Here is a 23,578-nt window from a genome sequence, read left to right on the forward strand (position 1 = left end):
AAGAAACATTCGGTCTAATATCTCTCCGGTTGATGTGCGGTTCTGGAAGACCATCAGCCTCCAATATGTATAGTTCAAATCTAGAATCTTTATTTATATTTATGGAAGACTTAGTGACCTTGTGAAATTGGTCGCTTCCTTGCGGTACAATAGGGGAAGAATATTTACAAGTGACGGATAACACAACTGAAAAAACCTCGTATACTGCAGTGGGAAAAAGTTGGGGTGGAGGAGAGACAGCGAAAGGTTGAAATCGAAGTTGGAAAGTGTTGGAAAACTAGGTTAGAGAATAAAAGAAATAAGAGAAGAAAGAGGGGACAAATAAAGAGAACGATACGATAGACACTTTGAAATATGCTGTAAGGACGAGAATACGTGTGTGTCTGGAGGAGGGCATCCTCTGGAGCAGGTTTTGGATCCGATGCGTCATAGTCAACACCTGAACGGCCGAGGCGCTCTATTTCGCGCAATACATGGAGCAGAGTCGGCCAGGCTCTCTTTCATCTGCCACACAAGAGTTTGGCATCAGAGCGGGGTAGATGGTCCAGAATGTAGTCCAGTGGTTGCACATCGTCGAGTAGCAAGTCTGGGAGTGATCCTACTCCAATATGTATACCATTTTGTCGACATCCTTTCACTCGGTGTGATTGTTGCTGTTTGGGAGATTGCTTATCACTTCGACTTGGTGCAAAACGCGGCATCGTACACCCCGGTTGCTGTGCGAAGGATGAGTGATTTAATGGACGTGAAGATGTTGGTCGTAATACTCTTCGTCGACCATATTCTTCTTCAAGCGTGTCGCCATCACTATGACGCTGATGATTACGGCTTGCTTCACCCATATCGTAATTACTCTGTCCATTGACCTGTAAGTTGTTTTGCTCTGCTCGTAGTAGCATGCTCCGTATCATCGACAGGCTTGTTTTCCTCCATGTCGACAGCAGACTGGCTAGCCTCCATCGTGTCAGCAATGTTATTCTGGACAAATTTTGCGGCATTTCTATTGGCAGCATTATAGTCATGCCTGCCATTGCCTATACGGAACGGTGGAATAGTAAGAAACAAGTTGTTGTGTTCCTTATGTCGACTAAATAAGGCATGCTGATACACTTACAACTAATGGTACTACTGCTATTACTGGAATAATAACCCGGAGCTCGTACGTATGCGATATGGCACCTTTGCTTCGTGAATTTTTTAAAGCGTTCAATTGACGCTCCATCGACAATGATACTACATTTGTGATATGAATGACTCGTATTATACAGTACTCTTTTTCATCACGAGAGCGCTCTCTGGAGAACACACCATAGCTTTTCGTAGGATTTTCCCTGTCGTTTTTATATTTCTTCATGCTGCTGTATTGGATCCGGTTGCTTGATGAAGTAGCAGGAAGACGGTTTAAAATGGAATATTTTAAGGAAAGTATCCAAACATTAAACAAAAAATTGTGAAGCGTTTCTTTACATATTTTGCATTTAATTGAGAGAAAAATGTATAGAAATATAGCTGCTGTGAAGAGATATTGGGAACAAACAATTCCAATGACTAATTATCGAAGTTTCTCGCAACAAAATTCGACAAGAGAAAAGTATATTAGCTCAGAGATGAAAGGATTATCTTTAACTTTACGCAATTATGCTCATTCACTCTAATATTCATCCAATAGCGACCCATTATTCATGGGCAAAAACAAAGACACAGCATTGTTGTTGCTAGTAGTAGACATAATGGTAATATTGGTGTAGACTAGGCGATTGTGACATCAGAAGAATTGTAGTTCATGGGATGTCCTAACTGTGATCTTTATTCTACTACTGTGTTTAACCTCTAAACATATATACCTCCATTCAAGTGCAATATATGCATAATTGGATACTACCTTTAGGTGGGACTTGTGTTGATGACACCAGAAGGAGATATCATACCAACATTTGAAAAGCCTTAAAGCGCCTTTACATGCCTTTACATGCCTTCACATGAATTTAGAGGCGTCCAAATTGGGATAAAGGTATTATACGTTTTGGGAGGTAATAGTCCACCCATTGATTGAGATGGTTAATTTATTTTTCAATACTACTACCTGATAGTAGGTTTGACAAACCCAGGGATATTATATATTAACTGTCGTACTGCTGCCGCATTAACAATGAGCGCTTTCACTTGTCCGTACTGCATACATGCTTAATGCTTGCTCCATCTTCCTCTTTTCTGCGACAAGAAGCTCTGGCAGTATTTGCCAAATGCCGTGCTTAGCGCCACTTTTAAAGTATGCTAGTCACTATGTATTTAATTGCCGGGAAGGTATGATGTGTCGCCGTAAAAGTACTACAAGCGATGTCGTAGTGTAGATCCGATGATGATGAGCTACTTGCTGGAAAAAGTCTCATTGACCGCCATATAACAATGCGGTATAAAAACATAAACCAATCTTATGGACTATGTGTCATGCGCTCACCTGTACGTATATTTACTAATAACTGACAAGTGATTCGATGTTACTCGTGCAATACGAGGTCTTATGGGAACGACAACAAAAGCTGTTGCTACTATAGAAATGTGGGAGGAGTCTCTTATGCGTATACTCAGAAAGTAATGGTAAGCAAAGCTTATGTGAATTAAGCACAAACCGATTAGGGAGGCTCTTTCATAGATTTAGATAATGATTTTTGGACTCTTCGCAAATGCGTGTAAAGCGAAGATGCCAAACAAGCGTACGAGCAAAGAAGAAGAGGAAGTAATATTTCTGGGAGAGCTCAACTATCACTTCATAGTTTATGAACAGATTAGATGTCGTGGGAACGTAAGCCCTTCATATAAGTCTGTGCAAATTCTTTCACATTTCGCTGTCCTAGTATAGCAAAACAAGCATTAAAGGAAGGTATATTATGATGCGCTTACTATGTAAACAGTCGATTTTGTACTTTTTGTCAAATTGTTTCTTTTTCGACTAAAGGTATTGTATCAGGGATCAGAAGTACTACAGGCTATTCTTAATAATTGGATTATCACGAGATGGTCACAAGCTGAAATGTAACCCTGTTTATAGAACTGTAATAGAGTGAAGCAGATGTTGTCGGTACAAATGTAAGAATGAATTTTACTATCGAGCAGGAGGAGTAGCAGGGATTGGTTCGCTATCAGTGTGGCCTGAAATTGTTACGAAGATATGGTTAGTAGGACTATCTTTTATATAATACAGCGTGTACATTTTCTATTCTAGTATGCTGCAATTTTGCTATAACAGTAAACAAAGAAGAGCGAAAGGGAAACAAAGTAAGGATACATACCTCCGGGTTGAAGAAATGGGCCAACTATGCGTTCCACATCGGATTGGTAGTTTCTAAAACATTCGTCACATGTAATAATAGGAGTTCCGACTTGAATGATGTCTCTTCGGTTGATGCGAGGATCTGGATGAATATCATTCTCGAATGCAAAGGTTACTTCGTTTACGGTCTGCCACTGAGGACGCATATTGCCATTTGCGTCTCTAACAGTCAATTGAACCTGGTGTAAAACGCGACGAAGTAGACCATTCAAATGCTGGTAGTCTGGTGCATATGGCAGAATTAGCGGTGATCCATGCTGCCCTTCTTCTGGAGAATGGTCGTCGTGATGATTGTGTATAGCCAAAGCTTGAAAGTTATGTTCGTCAAGAGTCTCCTCAAGAGCTTCTCCGTTGTTGTCAGTTGTAATGCCGTCCACGGTAACATGCGGATCGTTTAATATTGTCTGCTCATCATCATCATCATAATCATCACACGGATTACTTTCTTTCACGATGACTGCAAACTCGTTGAGCTGCTGAAAATCGGAATCGGCAGAATATTGATTTTCACTCGTGGTAGTAAATTGGCTAGCCTTCGTCATACCAGCAGCAGACTTAGTGTCTTTTTCTTTAGCAATATGTTGGGATTTGCTCACGCAGAGTGCTGTGGCAATGATAATATTGTTATCATTACTATTGGCGGAATCGTCGTCATATTCTGCAACAACATGTTGCCCACTGTCTATTTGTTGAACTGTGGAAGTGTAAGAATGAAGTGTTCTGATATTTTCAATGTAATCACTATTGCTACGTACGGTCGGTGCTGACTACTATTTGCTATGCTTACCATTACTAGTCATATTGTTGCTATCACTGTATGACTGCGGCAACACTTTCCTCAAAACTTTCGAGCGCTTGATTATCGGTCCTTCTTTTTGATTCGAGGGATTCACGGTATCTTTTTCTCGAGAGCGCTTGCAAAACGACGAGATTTTGTCGCTGTTCGGACGGATGTTGTTCTTATTGTTGGATTGCATGTTGGCGTACCAAGTCTACATAGTAAATCACAATAGTATCAGAGAGACAATTTTATGAAAAACTTGACTATACCCAGATGATAGAGAAGCGTCTCTTAATAGATTTTGTGTTTACCTTAGAGAAAGATGGATAATAAAATAGTTTATCGCGTAGTAATACTGAAATAATATGGCGCTGACAATATTCTAGTATTTATAGCTTTCCGAAACCAGAACAATAAGGTTGCCAGTAAGTGAGAAATATAATACAGACATCAAAGGGCCCTCGTTTTACCCAAATGCTCATTTGGACTATAACATTCTCACTATTACGATCTACCATTCATGGCCAAAGCAAAGACAATATCATATGTAATAATTTACTGCATATTGGTGGTTGTAGATTGTTTAGCTCACACGAGACAAAAGAAACTTCCAAGCTTCATTTTCTTTCTGAATGTGGCAAACCCTGTTTTCTTGTAATTCTCACACTAATTTGCATTTATACAATGAGTTCTTCGTAAAATTATCATATGCAGTTGATGTGTGCTCATTGTCTTCATTATACATATGGCGGAATAGTCATTTTATATGAACTAAATACCAATTTTTGCATGGAACAATCAAGGGAGATTATATAATACAGTATAACAATGAAGGCAAAATTTTGCATTATAAAAGAAGGATTATTGTCACTACAGTATGACTACTACCACTACTACTGTGGTACTTCTTCATCTAAACGATATTAAACGTTTTTCCAAAAATGTAGCGATGACATCGCGGAGAGAATATGCAGGCTGGTTTCTACGCTTCAACTTCACGAATGCTCAAACCAAACTTCCGCCACCTGTCAGAACTGTCTGCACATAAATATATAATTCCAAATCACCCAGATTTATTTATCGCCTCCGATAAACTTTCTTCATAGCGGCATTACCCTGATTTAAATTAATTTCGTCGTCAACTAGGCATATAACTTTTTTGGTAATGCAACTAGAATAAAACAAAGGTATTGTAGTCGCAACACTAAATCGGAGGCTGAGAGAAAATATGTTTTAGGCAACAGGCAAAAAGAAAGGACAAAGAGACGTAGAAACGATATACGCATCATGATCATGTTGTCTATTGTGAGCTAGCAGCAGATGGAAACATAGAAGTTTTTTTAAAAAAAAACAAAGGCAAGATTTGATAAAATATAAGAGCTGCTGTTTGAAGAGAGAAGTAAGACTGCTGTTGGTGCTTTAATTCTGTGTTACATGTTGTTATCGACTAGTGCTGGCTGTATATGAAGAACGCAAATGTTTCGCTTTTAATACGTCGCCCTCATTGAGAATACTAAAAGTCGCTTCGCATCAAGCACAGGGGATAGATATGGTTACAATATTGCATGTTGCAATTTTCAAAGATACGTGGGATTTTTGTTGATGATTGGTTATCCGGAACCCAGACGGTCGGACGCGCAACGCACTAGGATAATGGAAGTCTGCAACATTCGTATGCATAGTCCAATCTGTGAGCCCTGTAGTAGCAATGTCAGCAGTAAATAGTTCAAATGTCGCACAAAAGATTGTAATCTCTTGCTCTACTGCCGGCTGCTCTTGGGAAGGTACTACAGGAGGTATAGGTAATGGTGCTTCTTGTGATGATGGTGGTGGAGGCCCTTGTTGAGTATTCTGACTACGTTCGGAAGAAGTTAAAATTCTTTGACTGGTTATTCATATATGGCTTTTATGAGCAAGATTACTAGTTTGTGTTGCAGTGCGTTACAGTGGTAGCTGCTCTGCTGTACAAGCGTGTTGCCGAAGGCGGCGACGGCGGTGGCGCTATGAGAATGGGAGTAACAGCACATTGCAAATCAAGGTAAGAAAACGTAAGGCTGTTACCACCTGCAAAATTATGCATGGTGACAGTTATATTATCGTTGCGGAAGTGGCCAGGAGGAACACCAGCATTTTGTGCCTGGCTTGCTGGCATTTGAAAAGTTCCATCGCTAAAGTTGGGCGTCAACAATGCCTCCACTGTTCGCACTTAGGTAGGATGGATGCTGTTATGAGTAGCATGTTGGCCCAAGATGTTGCTGTTAGGATGTTGTTGAAAGTGGCCCCCACTCCCCAAGAGTCGTGGTCGCCCTGCCGTTGGTCACTGTTGCTAAAATTCATAGTGTTAAGGTCTTTTGAGTAAAGCATTTTTATTAAGACATAGCATATAAAAATCTGGGTTAGTAAACCGCATGGTTCGTAGGTCTTTCCTTCGTCTTATTTATGATACGCTTTAACATCTATTTATGCACATATTTCAACAAAAAGCTGGTGCAGTATATACATACGCTAGCAAATGAAGTCGAGCTTTTTCTCAATCTGTATGTGGTAGAATGCAAGCATTTGCTGAAGAAACGACAGTTATATAAGCTGTTAAGGGGAAACAATGAACATATGAATATTGTACATTACATCCAGCTATTAGCTCATGGCTGACTCTTTTGGTCTTTCATTTTTCTGGCATAAAAATGATTTAACATGGTAGATGTTTTTTGCCCTTGTTTTTTTATCCTTCTAATGGCTTCGTTATACTACCGCATCATGGACTCGTTTTGGCTAACCTGCTATATATTTGGTAAGTTTCTTATACGCATCTCACAGCTACTACAGTGTTTAATTTCTCACATTGGTGTATACAAAGTAAGAAATATCATTATACAGTTACAATTCACATTGTACCTTGTTATCCTCATGATTATATATACATGATACTGTCCACGAAATGTATACTCGTGGATTATCGCATGTTGTCGTTCTTGTTCCATTATATAAAAGCCACAAACAAAAGTTTGATATTTTCCGCAGTGAAATTTTGCAAAACATTTTCTATTAATAAAAGGCAGAGAAAAACATAACGTTTTACACGATTTATTCAATGTCGGCGGGGGAAATATGCTATAATCAAGTATTTGGCTACATATTAAAGTCATTGAGTGCTTCTAATTAATCAGCGGTTTGACGATTCATAAGAAAGTATGTTCTTCCTCGGTATAATATGAGAAGACTAAATTTGTTTTCCTTCCTTCTCAAAGCTGCGTATTTTTCCTGGGATGTAAATTTGTATAATACATATAATAGTCTGATGAGCAACGGAAGTTTTTGGTAAGCTAATGTTAGTGTTCACTTACTTATGAACTCAGTTTTAGCCTCTTTTGATATGTATGCAAAGCAATATCAGACGTTCCTGACTTTAGTAAATATCATCATGATGCTCTTGATACTGTAGGATCATTGAATGCAGGAAATGTTCATACGTTCGTCCAACGATTTATCAACGGCGAGCAGCTGAACGTTTGTCAAAGTTGCTAACTTGCGGTTTTGGTCTATATCCAGGTGGAGACGCATTGGATTGCCGTAAAAAAATTGTCCGATTTAACGCTTTGCTGTATACGGCTGCCATCTTAGATTTTTCACCAGCAGAGCAGAATAAATATTTGGTAGTGGTATACTTGGTGCACATCCAGAAATAGTCTTCTTTAGTCTCCAAGGTCCATTATTGTGTCTCCCTGCTATTCTAATCAGCATCGCCCCTACTCGAGCTATCATCCGTTTGCATCGTCGCTAGATATTGATTTTTTTCGCAGAAGCACGTTTCTCCGGGTTCATAATGGCAAAAGGTGAGTTGCATTACTATATCAACAAAATGTCGGTAGTGAGCTATCTTTAGCATATGAACACTATTATCTTTCGACACTGCAGATTATTATATTACATTCTAAACTTGATAATTTCACGCTGAATTTCTCCATGTCTATTTCTATAGGGTCTTCTCCTGGTACATCAACCACATAGGACACGGATGATTTCGATATCCCTAGCTCGTTTGCCATGGCCTGCATGGACTTGCCCTTGATCTTCCCGTAATAAAACCAACAATCAATCAGCGACCAAACGTTTCAACGAAACTAATTGTAAACCTGTATATAACAAGGAAGATAAATGCAAATGCTTCCTCTTCCAATCCACTCTCTGTATCCAAGAAAAGCGGACGTCAGCTGGTAGAATGACTGTAGAATACCTTGACATACGCATACAAATACTAATATCATACATGTACACAAAGTAGAAGAAATGAGACGAGGAAGAATAGCTAACCTTTTGTGAAACGAACACATCAGTCATCATTGCCGTGATACTCGTTTCTCAGTTCGTCGATTTCGTAGATACTCTATTTGAAAGAAACGATGTAATGGGGAAAAAGGACATTTGACAACTACTACGCAAACATGAAGAGGGACGAAGGTGTTGGAGCAAACCAATCCCAGAATATGCATCCATGGTTACTCGAGAGCTTTCTCAAGTGCCAGAATTGTTTCTGGACATCATAGAGCAGCCTCTACCAATAGTCGCCTTTTAAGGGCGAGGGACTAAGCGATGGAGCAAAATAATTCTAAGTTTACATCCACGTCCGCTTGGAAGCTCTTAAGTTGCAACAGCAAAATTGTTTACATCGTAAAGCTTGCGCCCTCTCGGTGAGAACAATAATCGTGAAAGTGATGTAGTCGATGTCGTCGGTCCGGTCGCGGCGAGAAGAAGTAACGGTATCTTTGCCACACGACGGTCTTAAAAAGGGTTTTGCGAACGTAATCTTTCTTATCCGACGTTCTCATTGTTCAAAGACTTTACACTAGTCCCTCTCCCTTTCTCTTACCCTTTGACAATTCTAACTAAAATGAAAGCTGATACGTTGTTTTAAATTACATCAATAAGACACCGTGGGATGTACAAACTATATCATCAACATTATGCCGGGGTATACAAGTCAAAGTCGTAACGAAGCACTTGGTGATAAGATTAAGGAGGTCTCGAAAAACCCGGCACTATTCGTAGGACGTTCAAGAAAGAACAACTCGTGTCTACGGAAATAAAGTAACTTCACTTTTGAAAGGGTAACGCATTACAATTAGATTGCGCTTTGGCTCTCAATGACAAACAGTGCAGAGAAAGTAGTACGTTCTTGACATATTATGTGCCCTGAACTCAAAACTTTGCGTTTGTGATGGATGCCGACGCTATAAATTCTGCGTAATGGGTACACTAAATGATATGCTCGACCAAAACTGTATACACTGTCTTTCTGCAGCGAAAAAAAATTCAGGCCAGTATGGCGAAGAAACTATGCTATCAATATTTATGTATGGAGCACCCAACACGTCAAAAACTTGATATACAACAGAAAAAGTTGCATGAACTACTAGGAAAGCTGTATTTCATACTTTATTAAGCAAAACCCAGAGTATTAGTTTCTATTGTGTTGAATGTTGCTATAAATGTATCATCTACAATTCGTCTATTTGGCTTCAATCAGCACTTCTTAGTTTTACACACTTCAAGGTGGTACATTGTTTTTTTTGGCATGACTCAAATATTCATCTCCAGCACGCTATTATGGATCCCCGCCACATGTCGTTTTTGCTCTGTCCAGTTCTTCTTTCACCAAAGCTTAATCGAAAATATATGGAGGGCTCATTGGAATTACGTTTCTAATAACATGAACTTCCTACCTCTAAACATTATCTCTTCTATTTATTCCCAGCTAAATAGTTTTTATGCACAATCGTGTATCCCCTTTTAATTTCACATGTTTAAGCATTATATTCCTTCTTTCTGCCACTTAATATGATGTAGTCTGAAATAAAACTCGACGCTTTTTCCTCAGTGTGCCTAATTTCTCCAAAGGACGCAGTACATATGACATATGGACGTCCACAAATGCACGCATGGTAATAAAATCCTTCCCTTTTTTCTCATCAGACTGACTATCTAATAACATTGTCATATGTTCCAAGTCACAATCAAAAGTTCTTGCAAGATGCAGTTGCTGCCAACTATATTTTTAGCATTGCTGATTTCGTAAAAAAGCAGTTAAGTTTCATTGCGAAAAATTCTGTTGTTAAAGAAGCCTTGAAGACAAAATGGAGTAGTCGAATATCAAACGTTACAAAAGAACTTGTTATTCAGTTAGTAAGACAGGCGAAAAGGAAGATGCAAAATAGAAAAGAAGTTTATATAGCTAATACTGTTCTTTTGTTTCTGGTTTCCCAACTAAATCACGAACTTAGATAGTATACCCATACTTTTTATTTTGTATCATATTTATTAGTAGAATTTCTCTTATTTGTAGAAATAAAATTGTTAGCAATCACCTGAATAAATACCTTTACGTTTTGGTTTCTTCTTGCCCAACTCTACCCAGTTGCTCAGCGGATGGAATGCCTACCAAATGTTTTATCCTAACACTTTTGTATCGACTGACTGCTGGGTGCTCGTAATGCTGTCATAAAAACTTTGCATGCACGTAGAAAATATGTACGCTCCTTAGTCTTCACTGTAGATGAAAAGTACAGTAAGAGAACATAGGGATCAGCCTGATGTTAATATACCGAGCAACGCTTTTTGACGCTATGTGCTTTTATCATGTTGAGCATCGAGACTTTTGCACACCGAGCGCCAATTTTGTAATATTATCTATGTGTTACACCCTTTCCGCTGATGCATTATGAAAATTCGATGACTAAAGAAGGGTTGTTCCATAATCAAGACATGCCATTGAAGAAAAAGCGTTTGATATATCCCCATCATCTTATACAGCTTTGATATTATGCACAGCTGCTGCCCGTTTACATATATTTAGAAAAGGACTCTAATAGAGTATCACTTATCATTTATTTTCTATGCTCATAAACATTACATAGTTATTGTGTCTGTGGTGCAAGGCTTGGTGGTGGTGGTTGCACCACGTGGTAAATCGGCATGAAAGAGTCCCACATTAGATTAGCAAATTCCATCGGGTCTCGAACATAATAAGAGATAATCCTATTATCGCCGATCGAGAACGCCAGTGGATAATGGGATGCTGAAAGAGTCTCATCCCGTGTCCAAACCATCTTAGTCACTGTCTCTGCATGTGTCCCCAAAACGGAGAGGCGTTCAAATGTTGCACGGTAGAGAGGAAGACCTTGGTGCTGCCGAAAATTTGGAGGAACTGGTCCATTTGGTAGTCCTCTAGGAAATGATGCCGTTGGAGGTTCTTGCACATTCAAATTGTTGTCAGCACTATTGGATGGAGCCGTACCACTCATTGATTCATGGCCCATATCTCTTCCAAAATTAGCATTGGTGCTATCGGTAGTAATAGTGTTCGATGTCGGTGGTGGTCCAGTGGCCGCAAAATTAGCAGAATCGGCATTGGACGTATTTCCATTCGAGCGTTCATTGCGATCACGCTGAGGTTTACGCTGCTGATTGTACGTAGAAGTAGATGCTTCAGCGGCGGCTGCATGTGAATTGTTTTGGTTAAGTTGAGGGTCCGGTACAGGCTGGGAGACTTGGTGGCTGGCAATTAATTTCCGCAAGTTACTTGCAGCGCTAGCAAGTATCGTTGGGCAATCCCTGAGAATGGTGATAGGTCTAACTGAGTATGTTCCATATGTTCTAAAATAATGCTGCATCACAACCTCACTGAAATTTTGAGATCTGATAATATATGCGCATTCGCTTGCTTTTAATCTAAGGTAGTCTTGACATTCTTCAAGAAGAGCGATGTCTTCTTCCATGCGAGGATACCAGTAACCTGGGTGAAAAATAGGAACTTCCGTTTGACGGCCTTGTTCCCCAGGCCCATGTTGTACCGCAGGATTCAAATTTGTTGATAATTCGGCGTTGTTGATGGTGCCAAGTCCAAAGCGGCCATCGTTTGTGGGCTGACGATTATTTCCGTTGGAGCTCATAATGCAAGGAATATTGGTACTGCAATATTATAGTATATATCTAGGTAAAACATTATTAACCTTATTATATCATGTAGAGCCGCGCTGCTAATGAATATAATAACATGCTCCTGTATGCACATCGACGGAAAGATATAATTAAAAGGATAACCCTACCTTATTGCTAATAGACGATGAGAGTTGTAAAACACAATTGCGACTTGATAAAAGATGCCTAGGTCACTATTATGCTTGTTTTATAGTAAATTGTTTTGAGTAAACAATGGTCAACGATAGGATATAGGATAAGAAGGCTCTTTTGCCCATTTTGTTATCTCTTTATCCATCAGTATTGCAGGCAAAGAAACATAAACAATAAAACATCGATTTACCGCAATATTTCATGTTTCCTTTATACTGCAGGCGTAAAGTTTCTCGCTGTTTTTAGGGTGGATTAGTTTAGGGGGTGTTTTGACTATCCAAAAAATATTGTAAGCATTGTGTGCTCATTATCTTTCTTTGTGCTAGTTACTTAGCTGAGAGTATTCTCAAAACCTTTTATTAGTAGATAAGGAGAGTCAATGGGATCAAATCTGTTTCTTGTGAAGTATATTCAATAAGTGCGAATTGCTTACGCACAATCACGTAGTAGAAGTAGTATCTCTGTTTTTCTCTTACATTGCGCGACACTCATGCGTGTCTTGAGCTCAATGGGCATTCTTCCATGTGATATATTACTGTCTTCTACACTGCCTACTTAACCCTATGTCAGGTAGACAACTGCATAATTAACCGATGAATCTGATGCAAGGCCTAATTTCCTTCCTTTAACTTACTTTCAATGGAGATTCTTTCCTTCTACATATGACCGCAGCCATTTATGTATCTATATGGGAATTAAAAAAACTCATTGAATAGTGAGCAGCCACATACAACATCCCTCCGTTTTTTCTCTTTAGCAATATACGCTTTAGTGCACATTGTATTTATCAACAAAGACACACTTTCCGTTGTACCCGCTAAAAAAGAGGTGGTCAAAGCTCTGATTTTTCACTTTCAGTCAACGCTGTAATCTATCAAATCCCGATTGCCCTGCGTTTTTTAGTATCTATATTCACCTGTAATAAGTGGCTTGATATAATACACGCTTGCCGATTTCTAATTTATTCCACAATGAGCAGCAACAGTACAGAGAACAAGAGCACATTATTTGTTGGTATGTAAAGCGTTCAGAATTTTCTCTTGCTTGTCGAATCAATTTGCGAGAGAAGAACTAATCAAGTCGTCTATACACTTATATTAGGAGGACTTGATCAAGAAATGACAGAGGCGATCCTGCACGCCGCTTTTATACCCTTTGGAGACATTGTATCTGTACAACTCGCTGTCGATCCTGGATCACGTAAATATATACATGAACCAAAAAAAAAAAATTACGGACATGCCACACGGGTGAATCTACACGCGATTCCACAACTTTTCGAACTAAAAAGAACGATATATAGACAATCAACACAAAGGATTTGGTTTCATACAATTTGAAGAAGTAGAGGATTGCGATGCAGCCGTTGACAATATGCATCTTGCAGAATTAAATGGCAAAGTTATCAAAGTAAACAAGGCAAAACCACAACGAGTCATAGCAGGCTCCAATCGTGCAGGTAAGAAAAAAAGGCGTTTATACGTAGTATATGTATAATACGCGTTCCCAAAACACCAATTATCATCGTTCTTACTACGACTATGATATGTGTACGGGCAGAATTACTAACAGATATATGCTTAAATGATATACCTTTAGTATGGAGTGACGACACATGGTTACAAAAGTATGCCAACCCAGATGCAGATAAGGACGGCAACGACAACGACAATGCAGACGTAGAACCAAAATCACCCGATCATCCACCCCCGCCATCGCCATGATAGAGCAAAAAAAAGCAGGATCTCGAACCATCTAAAATAAAAAACAGTTTGGCATCACCTCACCACGTGACGCAGAGGGCAGCAATGTCTCAGTTTCATCAAAGCAAAAAAAAAAAGCAGTGCCTTTTTTCCAACTTGCCATTCATCTATCTTCTTCTCCCTTCCTTGTGTGTACAAACGTTTACAAACATGGCGACACTTCTTTCTGCTCTTAAACCCTTTTTTCGACATACGATCCGTCTCATCACCTTTACGCTATTTACACTCATTATCCTATTTCACGGTTTACTGCAGATGTTACAGTTGGCATTTTTCTCCACTGCACCGACCCAATATCGAACAGTGGCAATCACTATGGCAAGGTAGAATTTCAAGGAAGTGGTTCTGCGCAAGGAAGAGAGGTGATGAACGCAATATTTTTTATGACATTGCAACACTGATAATGGTCAAAAAACCGTAGTAGTGGTATGGGAAAAGCGTTAGCATACGAATATGCTAAAGATCATCAGCGGCTTGTTCTTTTCTGTGATGATACAAGTATGTAAAAGAATTGATCCTATGATTCTGGGGAAATTTGTACCGCAAAAAATGGTTGGATACTAGTAGGAAGAGAATTCAGTAGGACGTCAGCAAGGAAGTGGGTTACAAGTAGAAGAAAAAGGTCAATCAGTAATGTTATCGACTCAATCTATTTAGGAGCGTTGGAGGCAATAGGCATACGGTGTTTAGTACTTGGATCCCCATCTGTGGAAACGATAACGTTGAACCTCAGGAATACTAAGGCAGTGAACGATTTTTTTGCAGAGCAAGTGAATCAACTGCAAATCGATCTATTCATCGCCAATGTATTTCTTCGCCCGTTTGACGTTCCTCAAATGAACGGACCCAGTCCGATAGATGAAGATACGGATTATGTTACCGGGATTGTCCCTATCTTATCACTGTTTCGCTTAGCACAAAACTTGGGGAGACGATTCCAAATCGCGGGTAAACAACGAACTAACATTTAAAATAATTACTGTGCGTGTGTGTGTACGTGTATTCTGGGTGTTGCAAGGTAGGGCAGATGATCTAACTAACGCTAACTATGTATAATTTATTCAAATAGTCTGTTTGAATACGGATGGTCTAGCGAAGATACTACCGTACTCTGTGGATCTTTTGGTACAATTCGATGTTGCGAGAAGTGCCATGAGGATGCTTACAACACATCTTCGAGTACTGGGCAAACAATACGATGTTCAAGTCAACAACATCGTGGCAGAAGAATACCTGCTCGTTTCTTTCTTCCATATGTTAGGATGGAGTGCCATTGCCGAGAGGGCAGTGGGATGCTTGGCTGCTCAAACACGACGTGCTTTGAGCCAAAACTTAGCAGTCATCTATCCACCTGTGGGCATATTCTTTATCACAGTGCTTTTGGCCTCTCTCCCAGCAACTATCAGACAAGAGCTTGCATTAGTACTTCAATCATTAACACCCTGACGTTTCCATCGTGATCTCACGCCCCTCATATGTTAATTGTATAATATACTCAATATCCTTTTGTGGTATGTTGTTAAGATTATATGTATAAAAATAAAAAGTCACACGTGTACATGCACACACAAGTGGTAGCAGTACCGTTGAGTACTAAGCTGACTCAATGGATGGATGTGTGGGACGAGGGGATTTATCAGGGGCCTAAAGAACGAGTTTCTGGAACCATTCTTGCCTAACAGTCTTATCCATGTTTGGATTAATGCAAGGGAAAAAGCTAATTCATCAGTTAATGTTTAAACATTTATGCTAGGAATACAGTAACGTTGGTAAAAACGGCGTGAATAAATTATCAATAAGGCTCGCAAGTAAACTACATTTTTGCACGATTGAATCATTATGACGATACTATTCAGTGAGTTGATCTCCTGTCAAACACATATTGCGAGAATAAAAGCAGCCCATTATAATTTCGCAGGTATCGTTATTTGGAAGATTTAGCAAGTCTTAGACAGGTTGCACCACCAAATTATCCATCATACTCATATCAGAATGCATGTACAGATTTGCTCTTATTTACTTAGCGATGACATGAATACAGAAAATGCTTGGTGTACCTACACATGTATGTTTAACTCTTTTTAAAGAAAAATGAACGCTCCAGAGGTTCTTTTGACTTGTTGTAGCTGGACGGTTGTCATACTGTATAATATACAAATGCTGTTAGGGGGAAAACCAAGTGCTTCGATTTGTATTTGTGATTAGCCCCCATTTATTGGAGCTTCACGCCAATGGGATGCAGCTCACGAACCTGCTCATAAACAAGTTTTTTCCTGCATATGTATTCGCCCGATAGCGATCCAAAAGCCCGGATCTGCAAACAAAATGAGGGCGTCGTTGTGTAATACATAATACTGCTGGATCCAGTCTACAAACCAGTTACTACAAAAATGACAGTTGGAATGAATTCGGACAGCACCACTACTTGTTTTTACTTTTTGCCATGTACATCTCATGGTTATTAATAGCCAGGTTAAAACCAATAACAGACAGTAAATGCTATTTCCTTAATTTCTGTGTTTCCCTATTTATTCCTCAACTCCTTGGAACTGGTTCTATGCAATGGAAATGAAATCTTAATCTCATTTTAGTTTTTGCCGAGAACATATTATTGCCATCCCTATTTTTATTCTTAAAGACCAAAAGCAGAGTCAAGATGAAACAAAGTGTTTGTGGTATATGTGCTATTTTTGCGATCGATCTCCCGAAACATACCAATGTAAGCCCCAGCAACAAACAAGTTTTTCTTTGAGGCCCTGTCTCTCTCTCTCTCTCTCCCCTCTCATCATCACTTATCCACTCCTTAGTATCTATTTGATGTAAGTTTATTTCTTGCGAAAAAATCTTGTCACAAAGGCGCCGATAGGTCCAACCAGTCGTTCTGCCATAAATGGTGTTAATGCCACGGATGCAGCGATCCGAAGAGGCAACATGGCCTTGAGCAGTTGTACAGTTGTTGTTGATAGAAGAGAAAGAAAAGATAAACAACAATTTAGCATTGCATATTGATTACTTTTATCAATCAAATGTACCCCTTGGCAAGGTTGGGTGAGAGAGAAAGAGAGAAAATCACGCCTACACACATATTACACATTGCACGCACACACGAGAACACGAACACGAACACACACTGATACAACCACATGTTTGACATACTTTGACAACAGCGTATGACGTTGCGAGGTTTACCATGACTCGACTGTCGGGATCAAGCGGCTCGTACCCATAGCGTGTTCTGACTTTGCTCATGATCCGATTGCCTTCCGCCACTGCTTTTTCAGGAACAGGGATCCGAATGTCGGAATTGTCGAGAGTGTAATAAACAATAGGTAAAGGTACGATTGCAGTGATTTCATGCAAGAGAGCAAATGAAGTCAAGTATGATGCAGGTTTGTGACGGAATTGCTCGGCATACTTTTTCCAAGTTGATGCACCACGGCGAAACATGATTACTTTCTCGCTCGGTAATATAGTAGCAGCTAGTAATAGATAAAGTTTGTTTTTTTCGGGGGGTGTGTGTGGGGGAGGGGGAGGGCAGTAATAGAGGAAAGGGGAGGAGACCAGACAGAAAGAAAGAAAAAAAAGATAAAATAAGCAGCCGCGCACCTGCCATTCTTGACCTCGCGGTTACACTGCGTACACGTGTCGGCATGGTGCAATGTAGTGTTAAGCGCGTGCAAAAAGTGTAATTCCAAAGCTCGGTACATTATCCATTCTCATTATGGATGAGACTAAGTAGCATATAGTAGAATATTCTGTTTGCTTTTTGACCATCATCATCGTTCAACGCCGGGTTTTTTAATGGTAATTTCTTTTTTGATAGGAAGGGAATAGAGGAGGAAAAGGAGGATGTCGTGGAGGAGCATACAGATGCAAATAAAAGATAAAACAAATTAGAGAGAATGTGTGCGATTAGGTTCTTTCTGATGGAGGGGGGGGGTGAAGAGAGGGAGAGATATGATACATGCTGGAAGAATATAAACGTCGAGATCTACTTGACATTTCATGTACATATCTTCGTTTCCCCTGTGATGATATACACAGAAACAAGTAGTATATAGAAATAAGAACCTATACATATGCACCAAAGAGTACACGTTACTCTCAAGAAGAACATTAGAGTTTTCAGGTGTAGATGCAATACAAGTATAAACCTCAAAAAGAAGATAGGAAGAAAAAGAGAGTGGATGTGGGGGATATAGATGCATAATAACTATTTGTTTTGGATAAGCACAGGTATTCCGCAAGCAGATGTACTAGGCTATCGAAACGTAATTATTATACATATCCAATGGACGATGAAATGAATGGGAGTGGAATGAAGAAAAAAGGAGCGCGAATTGGGGAAGTCTATCATGATGAACATGACGACGACGATGGAGACGAAGAAGACGATGATGGTGTGATAGGGTTGTTGTTGTTGCTGTGAATCTTGGCGTGCCGTCGTAGGTTGCTGACTACCGAGAAATGGCGTCCACAGCCGTCGACTGGGCATTTGAAGGGTTTCTACATTGTACATAAGAGAGAAATGTAAGCAACAGCTAATTTGATGTCTAATAAAAAAAAGCTTTAAAGTGGTAGCTGAGAAGAGAGTATGTACCTCGCCAGTATGACTATACATGTGCGTCGTGAGCGAGCTAGGTCGAGTGAACTTTTTGTAGCATACGGCACATTTATATCGCTTGGGCGTAGAAGAAGAGACCTTTGTGTTGAACGTGGCCATCATGTTCTGGGGCAAACCGCCATCGGACGTGATCGTCGAGGTAGGCGAAGAGGATCTAGAGGTATTTGCTGAAGAACGACGTTTGTTGTAAGGTTGACAGTGCATAGTAGGCTGTTGGTGGTAATACGGTTGAGGCTGTTGTTGTGCTGGCGAATACATAGCAGGCGATCTCAAACCGCCACGCTTGTAGTTATTGCTGCTCTGCACTACAGTTTCAGACGTAGGATCGCCGACCAGACCTACATATTCCATACATACATAATAAAATTAGGAATACTACTCTCCATTGTCGCTTTGCTGGTTTAGACTGAATACGTTACCAGGATACATGTACGGGTGGTAACCATGGTGATGGTGGTGATACGGAATCGTTGGGCTTAAAGTTGTTGGTTGAGGTGGTGGTGGTGGGTGGTGAAGAGGAGCTGCTACTGGACCAGCCAGTGGCGAGTTGCTGCTTCTACTGTACACGCAAGGGTCTACGGGCAAGCCGGACTCAGAACGAGTGTAATCTTCAGCCATCAACTTTGGAGTGGGTCCACCGACACATACAGCGACAAGTTGCTGGTCGAAAGAAACAGGGCTGTATTGCATCGAGGATGCCGGGCTGCTTCCCGACGCAAGCGTACGAGAAGCGTGTTGCTGTGGTTGTTGAAGTTGCTGATGAGTTTGTTGTTGAGGCAAAAATGGTTGAGGAGATGAAGGCATGAATGCATGGTGTGTCGCGCCAGCCGACGGCACCGAGACAGAGAAGCCAAAAGGTGAGCATTGGGTATCGAACAAAGCGGGGCTGTTTGCGCCAGAACTATTCGCAGTGGTGGGGGTGGTCGTCGTTGCTGCTGCAGTCGCTGCAAAGGAAGCGGCAAGATACGGGTCGAATTGGTTCGATGGCAGACTTCCACCCCGCGAGAAGCCGTGGGTGGAGGGAACTCCCTGCGAAAAGTTGATGTCCAAGCTCATATTCGGGTAGACTGAAAGCATCCAAGAAAAGCGTTTGTGTGGGGGAAGAAACGAAGAAGGTAAGCGTGTGGGTTTGGGGTTCGAGCAAAAGAAACAGAAGAAGTGTACAAAGAAAATAAGCAAGCAAGCCTGTTAATTTCTCACAAAGCAGAAGGGAAAATAGAAACAACAAAGGGGTGGGGGCAGAGAAAAGGAAGGAAAGAGACGGATATTGTTCAACGGCACGCCGTGTACGGAATATACGATGTGAGAGAGAGAGAGAGAGAGAGAGAGAAGAAATGCAAAGGGTGTATATAAAACAAAGGATCTTGCAAAGATCGACTTTCTTTTATGTGAAGAGAAAAAGGTAAAGAAGAAGAGAAAGAAGAGGGGTAAGAACAGCAAACTCAAAGAAATTCGACGAAACAGAAATACCAAGGCTATTTAAGGTGAGCTTTTCAAGGGGGGTTGCACACACACACACACACACACACACACACAGAAAGAGAGAACGGACCGGTTGGGCCAAAGAGGGAGGCCCTCACTCTCTCTGCCTGTGTGCACGTATTACTCGGAGGGGTAACACTTGCACGAGGTTTCCGATGTCCTCATTGGCAACCAGCAACCTTGGACCCAGTATAAAGTAATAGTTGTAGCCAACTACAACAGCCGCTCGTCCGTTGCACAGACTGTCACTGTGTTACACCACTTGCCATATGGGAAAGGAAAAAATTTATCGTCTCTAATACGACTGTGTGTATGTTCATCATCGATCGCGCAAACGAGCTCTCGATAGGAAAAAAAATTCAATCGAACAGCGCACGGCCACTCTCTTCTCCTTCCCCCAACTCTCCTCGTTCCGCGCACACGACGTGCCCATTACTGCGTAATGTCTTGTGTATGTAGTATGTACGTGTGTGTCCCGAAAACATGATTTCATGGGGGGAGGAGGAGGAGGAGAAGAAGAAGAAGGACATAGCAGCTTACTAGCATTACCAGTAGTAGTAGTGTCAGGTCCAACTTCTCAAAGATTCACAACAGGTTGAATGTCCACCATTCTGCTACCAACTCTTGATTGCAAAAGAGGAGGTTGTTGGTTCGAAAGCAGAGCGGAGGTATTATACACTTTTGCCAACACAGTGCAAACCTTGTTGGGTGTCTGTTTCCAACTGAGTTACTATTGAGTTATAGTAGCACTGTCAATAATCACACCATCTTCATCATCTCCGGTCTAATACATAGCAGAGTACACATATGCACTACATGCCTGAACCAAAAGAATGGAGAGCCCGCGTTTTTCATGCTCTCAAAGTCGCAGATGCTGTGTTTGCTTATTCAACGTTCAACACCACTTTTCGGGAGTTGCCATATCTGTTGTCTAGCAATCTTTTACGTCGCACTCCTTCTTGATGCTGCTATTATTGTGTGGTGTAGATCTGAGTTGCCTTGGGACATAAACAACCGGTAGTTCCATTCCGACGACGTCCGAGACTTAATACGGATTAATTTTACTTTTGTCGTCCGACACCAACTTCTTGTCCTTTACCACTACATACAACTGTATATACTTGTGAACGTGCGTCTACACAAACTCTCACATAGAAAAGCTACTATTTTTGAAAGAAGAGCACGGCCCTTCCATCATTTTGGTTTGGTACTCCGAAAATTGGGGTTGGGGGCTGGTTAGATTCGTTGATATAAGTGGGATATAGCACAAGCCCAAAGCAAACCTGTATCTCGGAAATGTAACGAAAACAGTAACTGACAGAATGACAAACATTGAGGATTTATTAGGATGCACCGTACACAGGTAGAGCAGTTCTTAATACGTATTAGCATATGAAACCTATGATGAATTAATTGAACCAAGTTCTGCTATGCTACTGCTCCCTTTCAGATAGCATGCACGTTAATCACTACTTTGCTTGAGGCCATCAATCCAACGCAGCGGTCCATTCTGTCATTTATGCCGAACGAGCAAGCAATCATATATACTAGCATACTTTAAAGTTTGTAATTGACAATACATAGGGTATGGTGTGTGTGTGTGTGTGTGTGGTAATAACTATATTTTGCGATACGGTTTATTTATATTAAGATAAATACAGAAGTCTAACAGTTTTCATGTTTTTACAAAGCCATATTAGCCTTTGTATGCAACGGCACACTTGATAACACAGCACTCTGTCATAAGCACGCTCCATTTATATTTTCCTTTCTACTGCAAAAGAAGATTGTAAAGGGTGGAGCCAGTCATGCCCAAAAGAGCAAGGAGGCCCAAGGAGTAGAAGGCACCACGGACACGCTTTTTGGGGTCACCACTGAGATAATTAGCCGAATATACTGCTCTACCGATCAAAAATACAGCACCGGCAGCAGAAGCATAGACTGGATGGCTGATGCCACCTACCAACAAGAGAGACGAGTACACTGGGAATACCTCCAGGTTGTTCTATCCGTTCAAACATATCCAAGCGTTTGTCAGTTTCCCTACTATCACCCACTAACTTGTTCGTCCAAGGACAACCGTTTTTAATGTTTGTTGTATTTACCTGGTGGACACGTTGAGCGCAGTTGAACAAGTGCTTCTTGGGATCTTTTTCTGCTTCCGCTCTTTCGGCGTATGCTATTTTACGTCATGACACGCAAACACGTATATTAATAAGGCCACATATCCATATCATATTTCAAACACATACACATATACGGAGCTTGGCCCGTTCTTTTTCTCATGTTACTCACCATAAGGGTATGGGACATCGGCGGCGCGGCGGTATTTACCAACTTGAATGCCCAAGCTGAAAAGATATAGAGCGCTAGCGGTAAAGGTAGACAGAACCTAATAACGCAAAAATGTTGATGATGGTTAGTTGTTCTCTATTTCTCAGCATTTGGTGCTTCAGATCGTTGAGCACTCACGTAGCCGTATTCCTTGCTAATAACGATTTCACCCATTTTGAAAAAGATTAGAGTTAAGAAAAGAACACAGAAATCAAAACGCGGGGAGAAAGGAAGGACACGACTTTATATAGGGTTTGGCAGTCAGCAAACCAGTCGGTATTACGAGAGCTCCCGGCAGTGTTACACAAAAATAACACACTATAAAGGCTGTGGTACTATTACATCTGTTTCCACGGTTATCTAAAGCATTCGCGAACCGGATGCTTTATTGGGCCAAGAGACTATGTAAGCCTCATACTTCCGTCCGGCCCATCTCTTACAATCAATTTACGGAAAGAATTAAGAGTCATAATTGAAGCCTTCTATCTGTATGCGTCATTGTTTTTCATTGATGCCAAATTTAAACCCATCTTCGCCATATTAGGCAAGATGACGACGACTTGCAAAAGTCGTACGGGATATTACCATGAATCAAAAAAAAGGACCGTATTGTTAGGTTTGGGTAGAGATTTGTATACGCTACCGTTGGGCTAGAGATTTCGGTTTCGAGTGGGTAAGGAACCCATTTTGTTCGCAGGAGACCGAAAACTGCATAATTTTCCCGACATACTGGGGCATATGGTATGTTTCTTTTCTGGATTAGTGGGATCATAACATCCACAACCGAAGAAAAGTGTAGAAAGAAATTGCTAACTTAGAATATCACTTTACATTGATTGGACCTTGCACTCTCAAACTGAACGTTAAACAAGCAATGTAAAAAAGATACAGATAACACCCGCAAGTTTTACTGTTTAGGGGACATGAAGTAGTGTAGGGATGATATGAACGGCCCAAAATAAGCCTTTCGTTATGTATTTGTTTTTGTTGTCATTCGTTTGCTTGTTCGTTTGTTTGGTGTAGTACTATGCTGTAAGGAAACGGATGGGTTGCAAAAAAAGGAGAGAAAGGGTGAACGACTGGGAAGAGGAACCAATATAATAAATAAAAGAGAGTGGTATTGGTAATTGGATGGT

General features: G+C 40.6%; 8 protein-coding genes across 8 annotated transcripts; 2 read left to right on the forward strand and 6 right to left on the reverse strand.

Annotated features, from left to right (window-relative positions):
* Window positions 1-2,836: 2,836 nt before the first annotated feature.
* BDB00DRAFT_783988 (uncharacterized protein) lies at window positions 2,837-4,131 on the reverse strand (the record flags this gene model as incomplete). Its single annotated transcript, XM_053120432.1, is given in 6 exon segments — window positions 2,837-2,851; window positions 2,902-2,950; window positions 3,105-3,186; window positions 3,291-4,072; window positions 4,087-4,108; window positions 4,119-4,131. The coding sequence occupies 6 exon segments, from the start codon at window positions 4,129-4,131 to the stop codon at window positions 2,837-2,839; spliced, it is 963 nt and encodes a 320-aa protein (XP_052984629.1).
* A 7,089-nt stretch (window positions 4,132-11,220) lies between these two features.
* Window positions 11,221-12,915, reverse strand: BDB00DRAFT_935570 (uncharacterized protein; the record flags this gene model as incomplete). The annotated part of the gene is made up of 5 exons (XM_053129196.1): window positions 11,221-11,333; window positions 11,404-12,077; window positions 12,215-12,280; window positions 12,570-12,592; window positions 12,874-12,915. The coding sequence occupies 5 exons, from the start codon at window positions 12,913-12,915 to the stop codon at window positions 11,221-11,223; spliced, it is 918 nt and encodes a 305-aa protein (XP_052984630.1).
* Window positions 12,916-13,020: 105 nt separating this feature from the next.
* Window positions 13,021-13,892, forward strand: BDB00DRAFT_445371 (uncharacterized protein). The gene is made up of 3 exons (XM_053117414.1): window positions 13,021-13,253; window positions 13,341-13,439; window positions 13,531-13,892. The coding sequence occupies exons 1-3, from the start codon at window positions 13,211-13,213 to the stop codon at window positions 13,734-13,736; spliced, it is 348 nt and encodes a 115-aa protein (XP_052984631.1). The 5' UTR covers window positions 13,021-13,210; the 3' UTR covers window positions 13,737-13,892.
* A 155-nt stretch (window positions 13,893-14,047) lies between these two features.
* Window positions 14,048-15,163, forward strand: BDB00DRAFT_445339 (uncharacterized protein). Its single transcript, XM_053117413.1, has 5 exons — window positions 14,048-14,130; window positions 14,258-14,325; window positions 14,424-14,500; window positions 14,660-14,983; window positions 15,072-15,163. Exons 2-4 carry the CDS (start codon window positions 14,258-14,260, stop codon window positions 14,971-14,973), a joined length of 459 nt encoding a protein of 152 aa, XP_052984632.1. The 5' UTR covers window positions 14,048-14,130; the 3' UTR covers window positions 14,974-14,983; window positions 15,072-15,163.
* A 1,664-nt stretch (window positions 15,164-16,827) lies between these two features.
* On the reverse strand, window positions 16,828-17,449 carry BDB00DRAFT_881252 (uncharacterized protein; the record flags this gene model as incomplete). The annotated part of the gene is made up of 2 exons (XM_053128067.1): window positions 16,828-16,938; window positions 17,159-17,449. The coding sequence occupies 2 exons, from the start codon at window positions 17,447-17,449 to the stop codon at window positions 16,828-16,830; spliced, it is 402 nt and encodes a 133-aa protein (XP_052984633.1).
* A 906-nt stretch (window positions 17,450-18,355) lies between these two features.
* Window positions 18,356-18,725, reverse strand: BDB00DRAFT_754959 (uncharacterized protein; the record flags this gene model as incomplete). Its single annotated transcript, XM_053118796.1, has 2 exons — window positions 18,356-18,508; window positions 18,603-18,725. The coding sequence occupies 2 exons, from the start codon at window positions 18,723-18,725 to the stop codon at window positions 18,356-18,358; spliced, it is 276 nt and encodes a 91-aa protein (XP_052984634.1).
* A 173-nt stretch (window positions 18,726-18,898) lies between these two features.
* Window positions 18,899-19,953, reverse strand: BDB00DRAFT_445455 (uncharacterized protein). Its single transcript, XM_053117415.1, has one exon. It carries the CDS (start codon window positions 19,701-19,703, stop codon window positions 19,002-19,004), a length of 702 nt encoding a protein of 233 aa, XP_052984635.1. The 5' UTR covers window positions 19,704-19,953; the 3' UTR covers window positions 18,899-19,001.
* Window positions 19,954-21,718: 1,765 nt separating this feature from the next.
* BDB00DRAFT_800050 (uncharacterized protein) lies at window positions 21,719-22,639 on the reverse strand. Its single transcript, XM_053121742.1, has 4 exons — window positions 22,581-22,639; window positions 22,404-22,500; window positions 22,214-22,287; window positions 21,719-22,113 (listed from the first exon to the last, which is right to left on the reverse strand). Exons 1-4 carry the CDS (start codon window positions 22,614-22,616, stop codon window positions 21,880-21,882), a joined length of 441 nt encoding a protein of 146 aa, XP_052984636.1. The 5' UTR covers window positions 22,617-22,639; the 3' UTR covers window positions 21,719-21,879.
* Window positions 22,640-23,578: the final 939 nt, after the last annotated feature.

Source organism: Zychaea mexicana (genome assembly GCF_025766255.1).
Source record: "Zychaea mexicana strain RSA 1403 chromosome Unknown BDB00scaffold_5, whole genome shotgun sequence".
In the NCBI taxonomy this organism is placed as follows: Eukaryota; Fungi; Mucoromycota; class Mucoromycetes; order Mucorales; family Lichtheimiaceae; genus Zychaea; species Zychaea mexicana.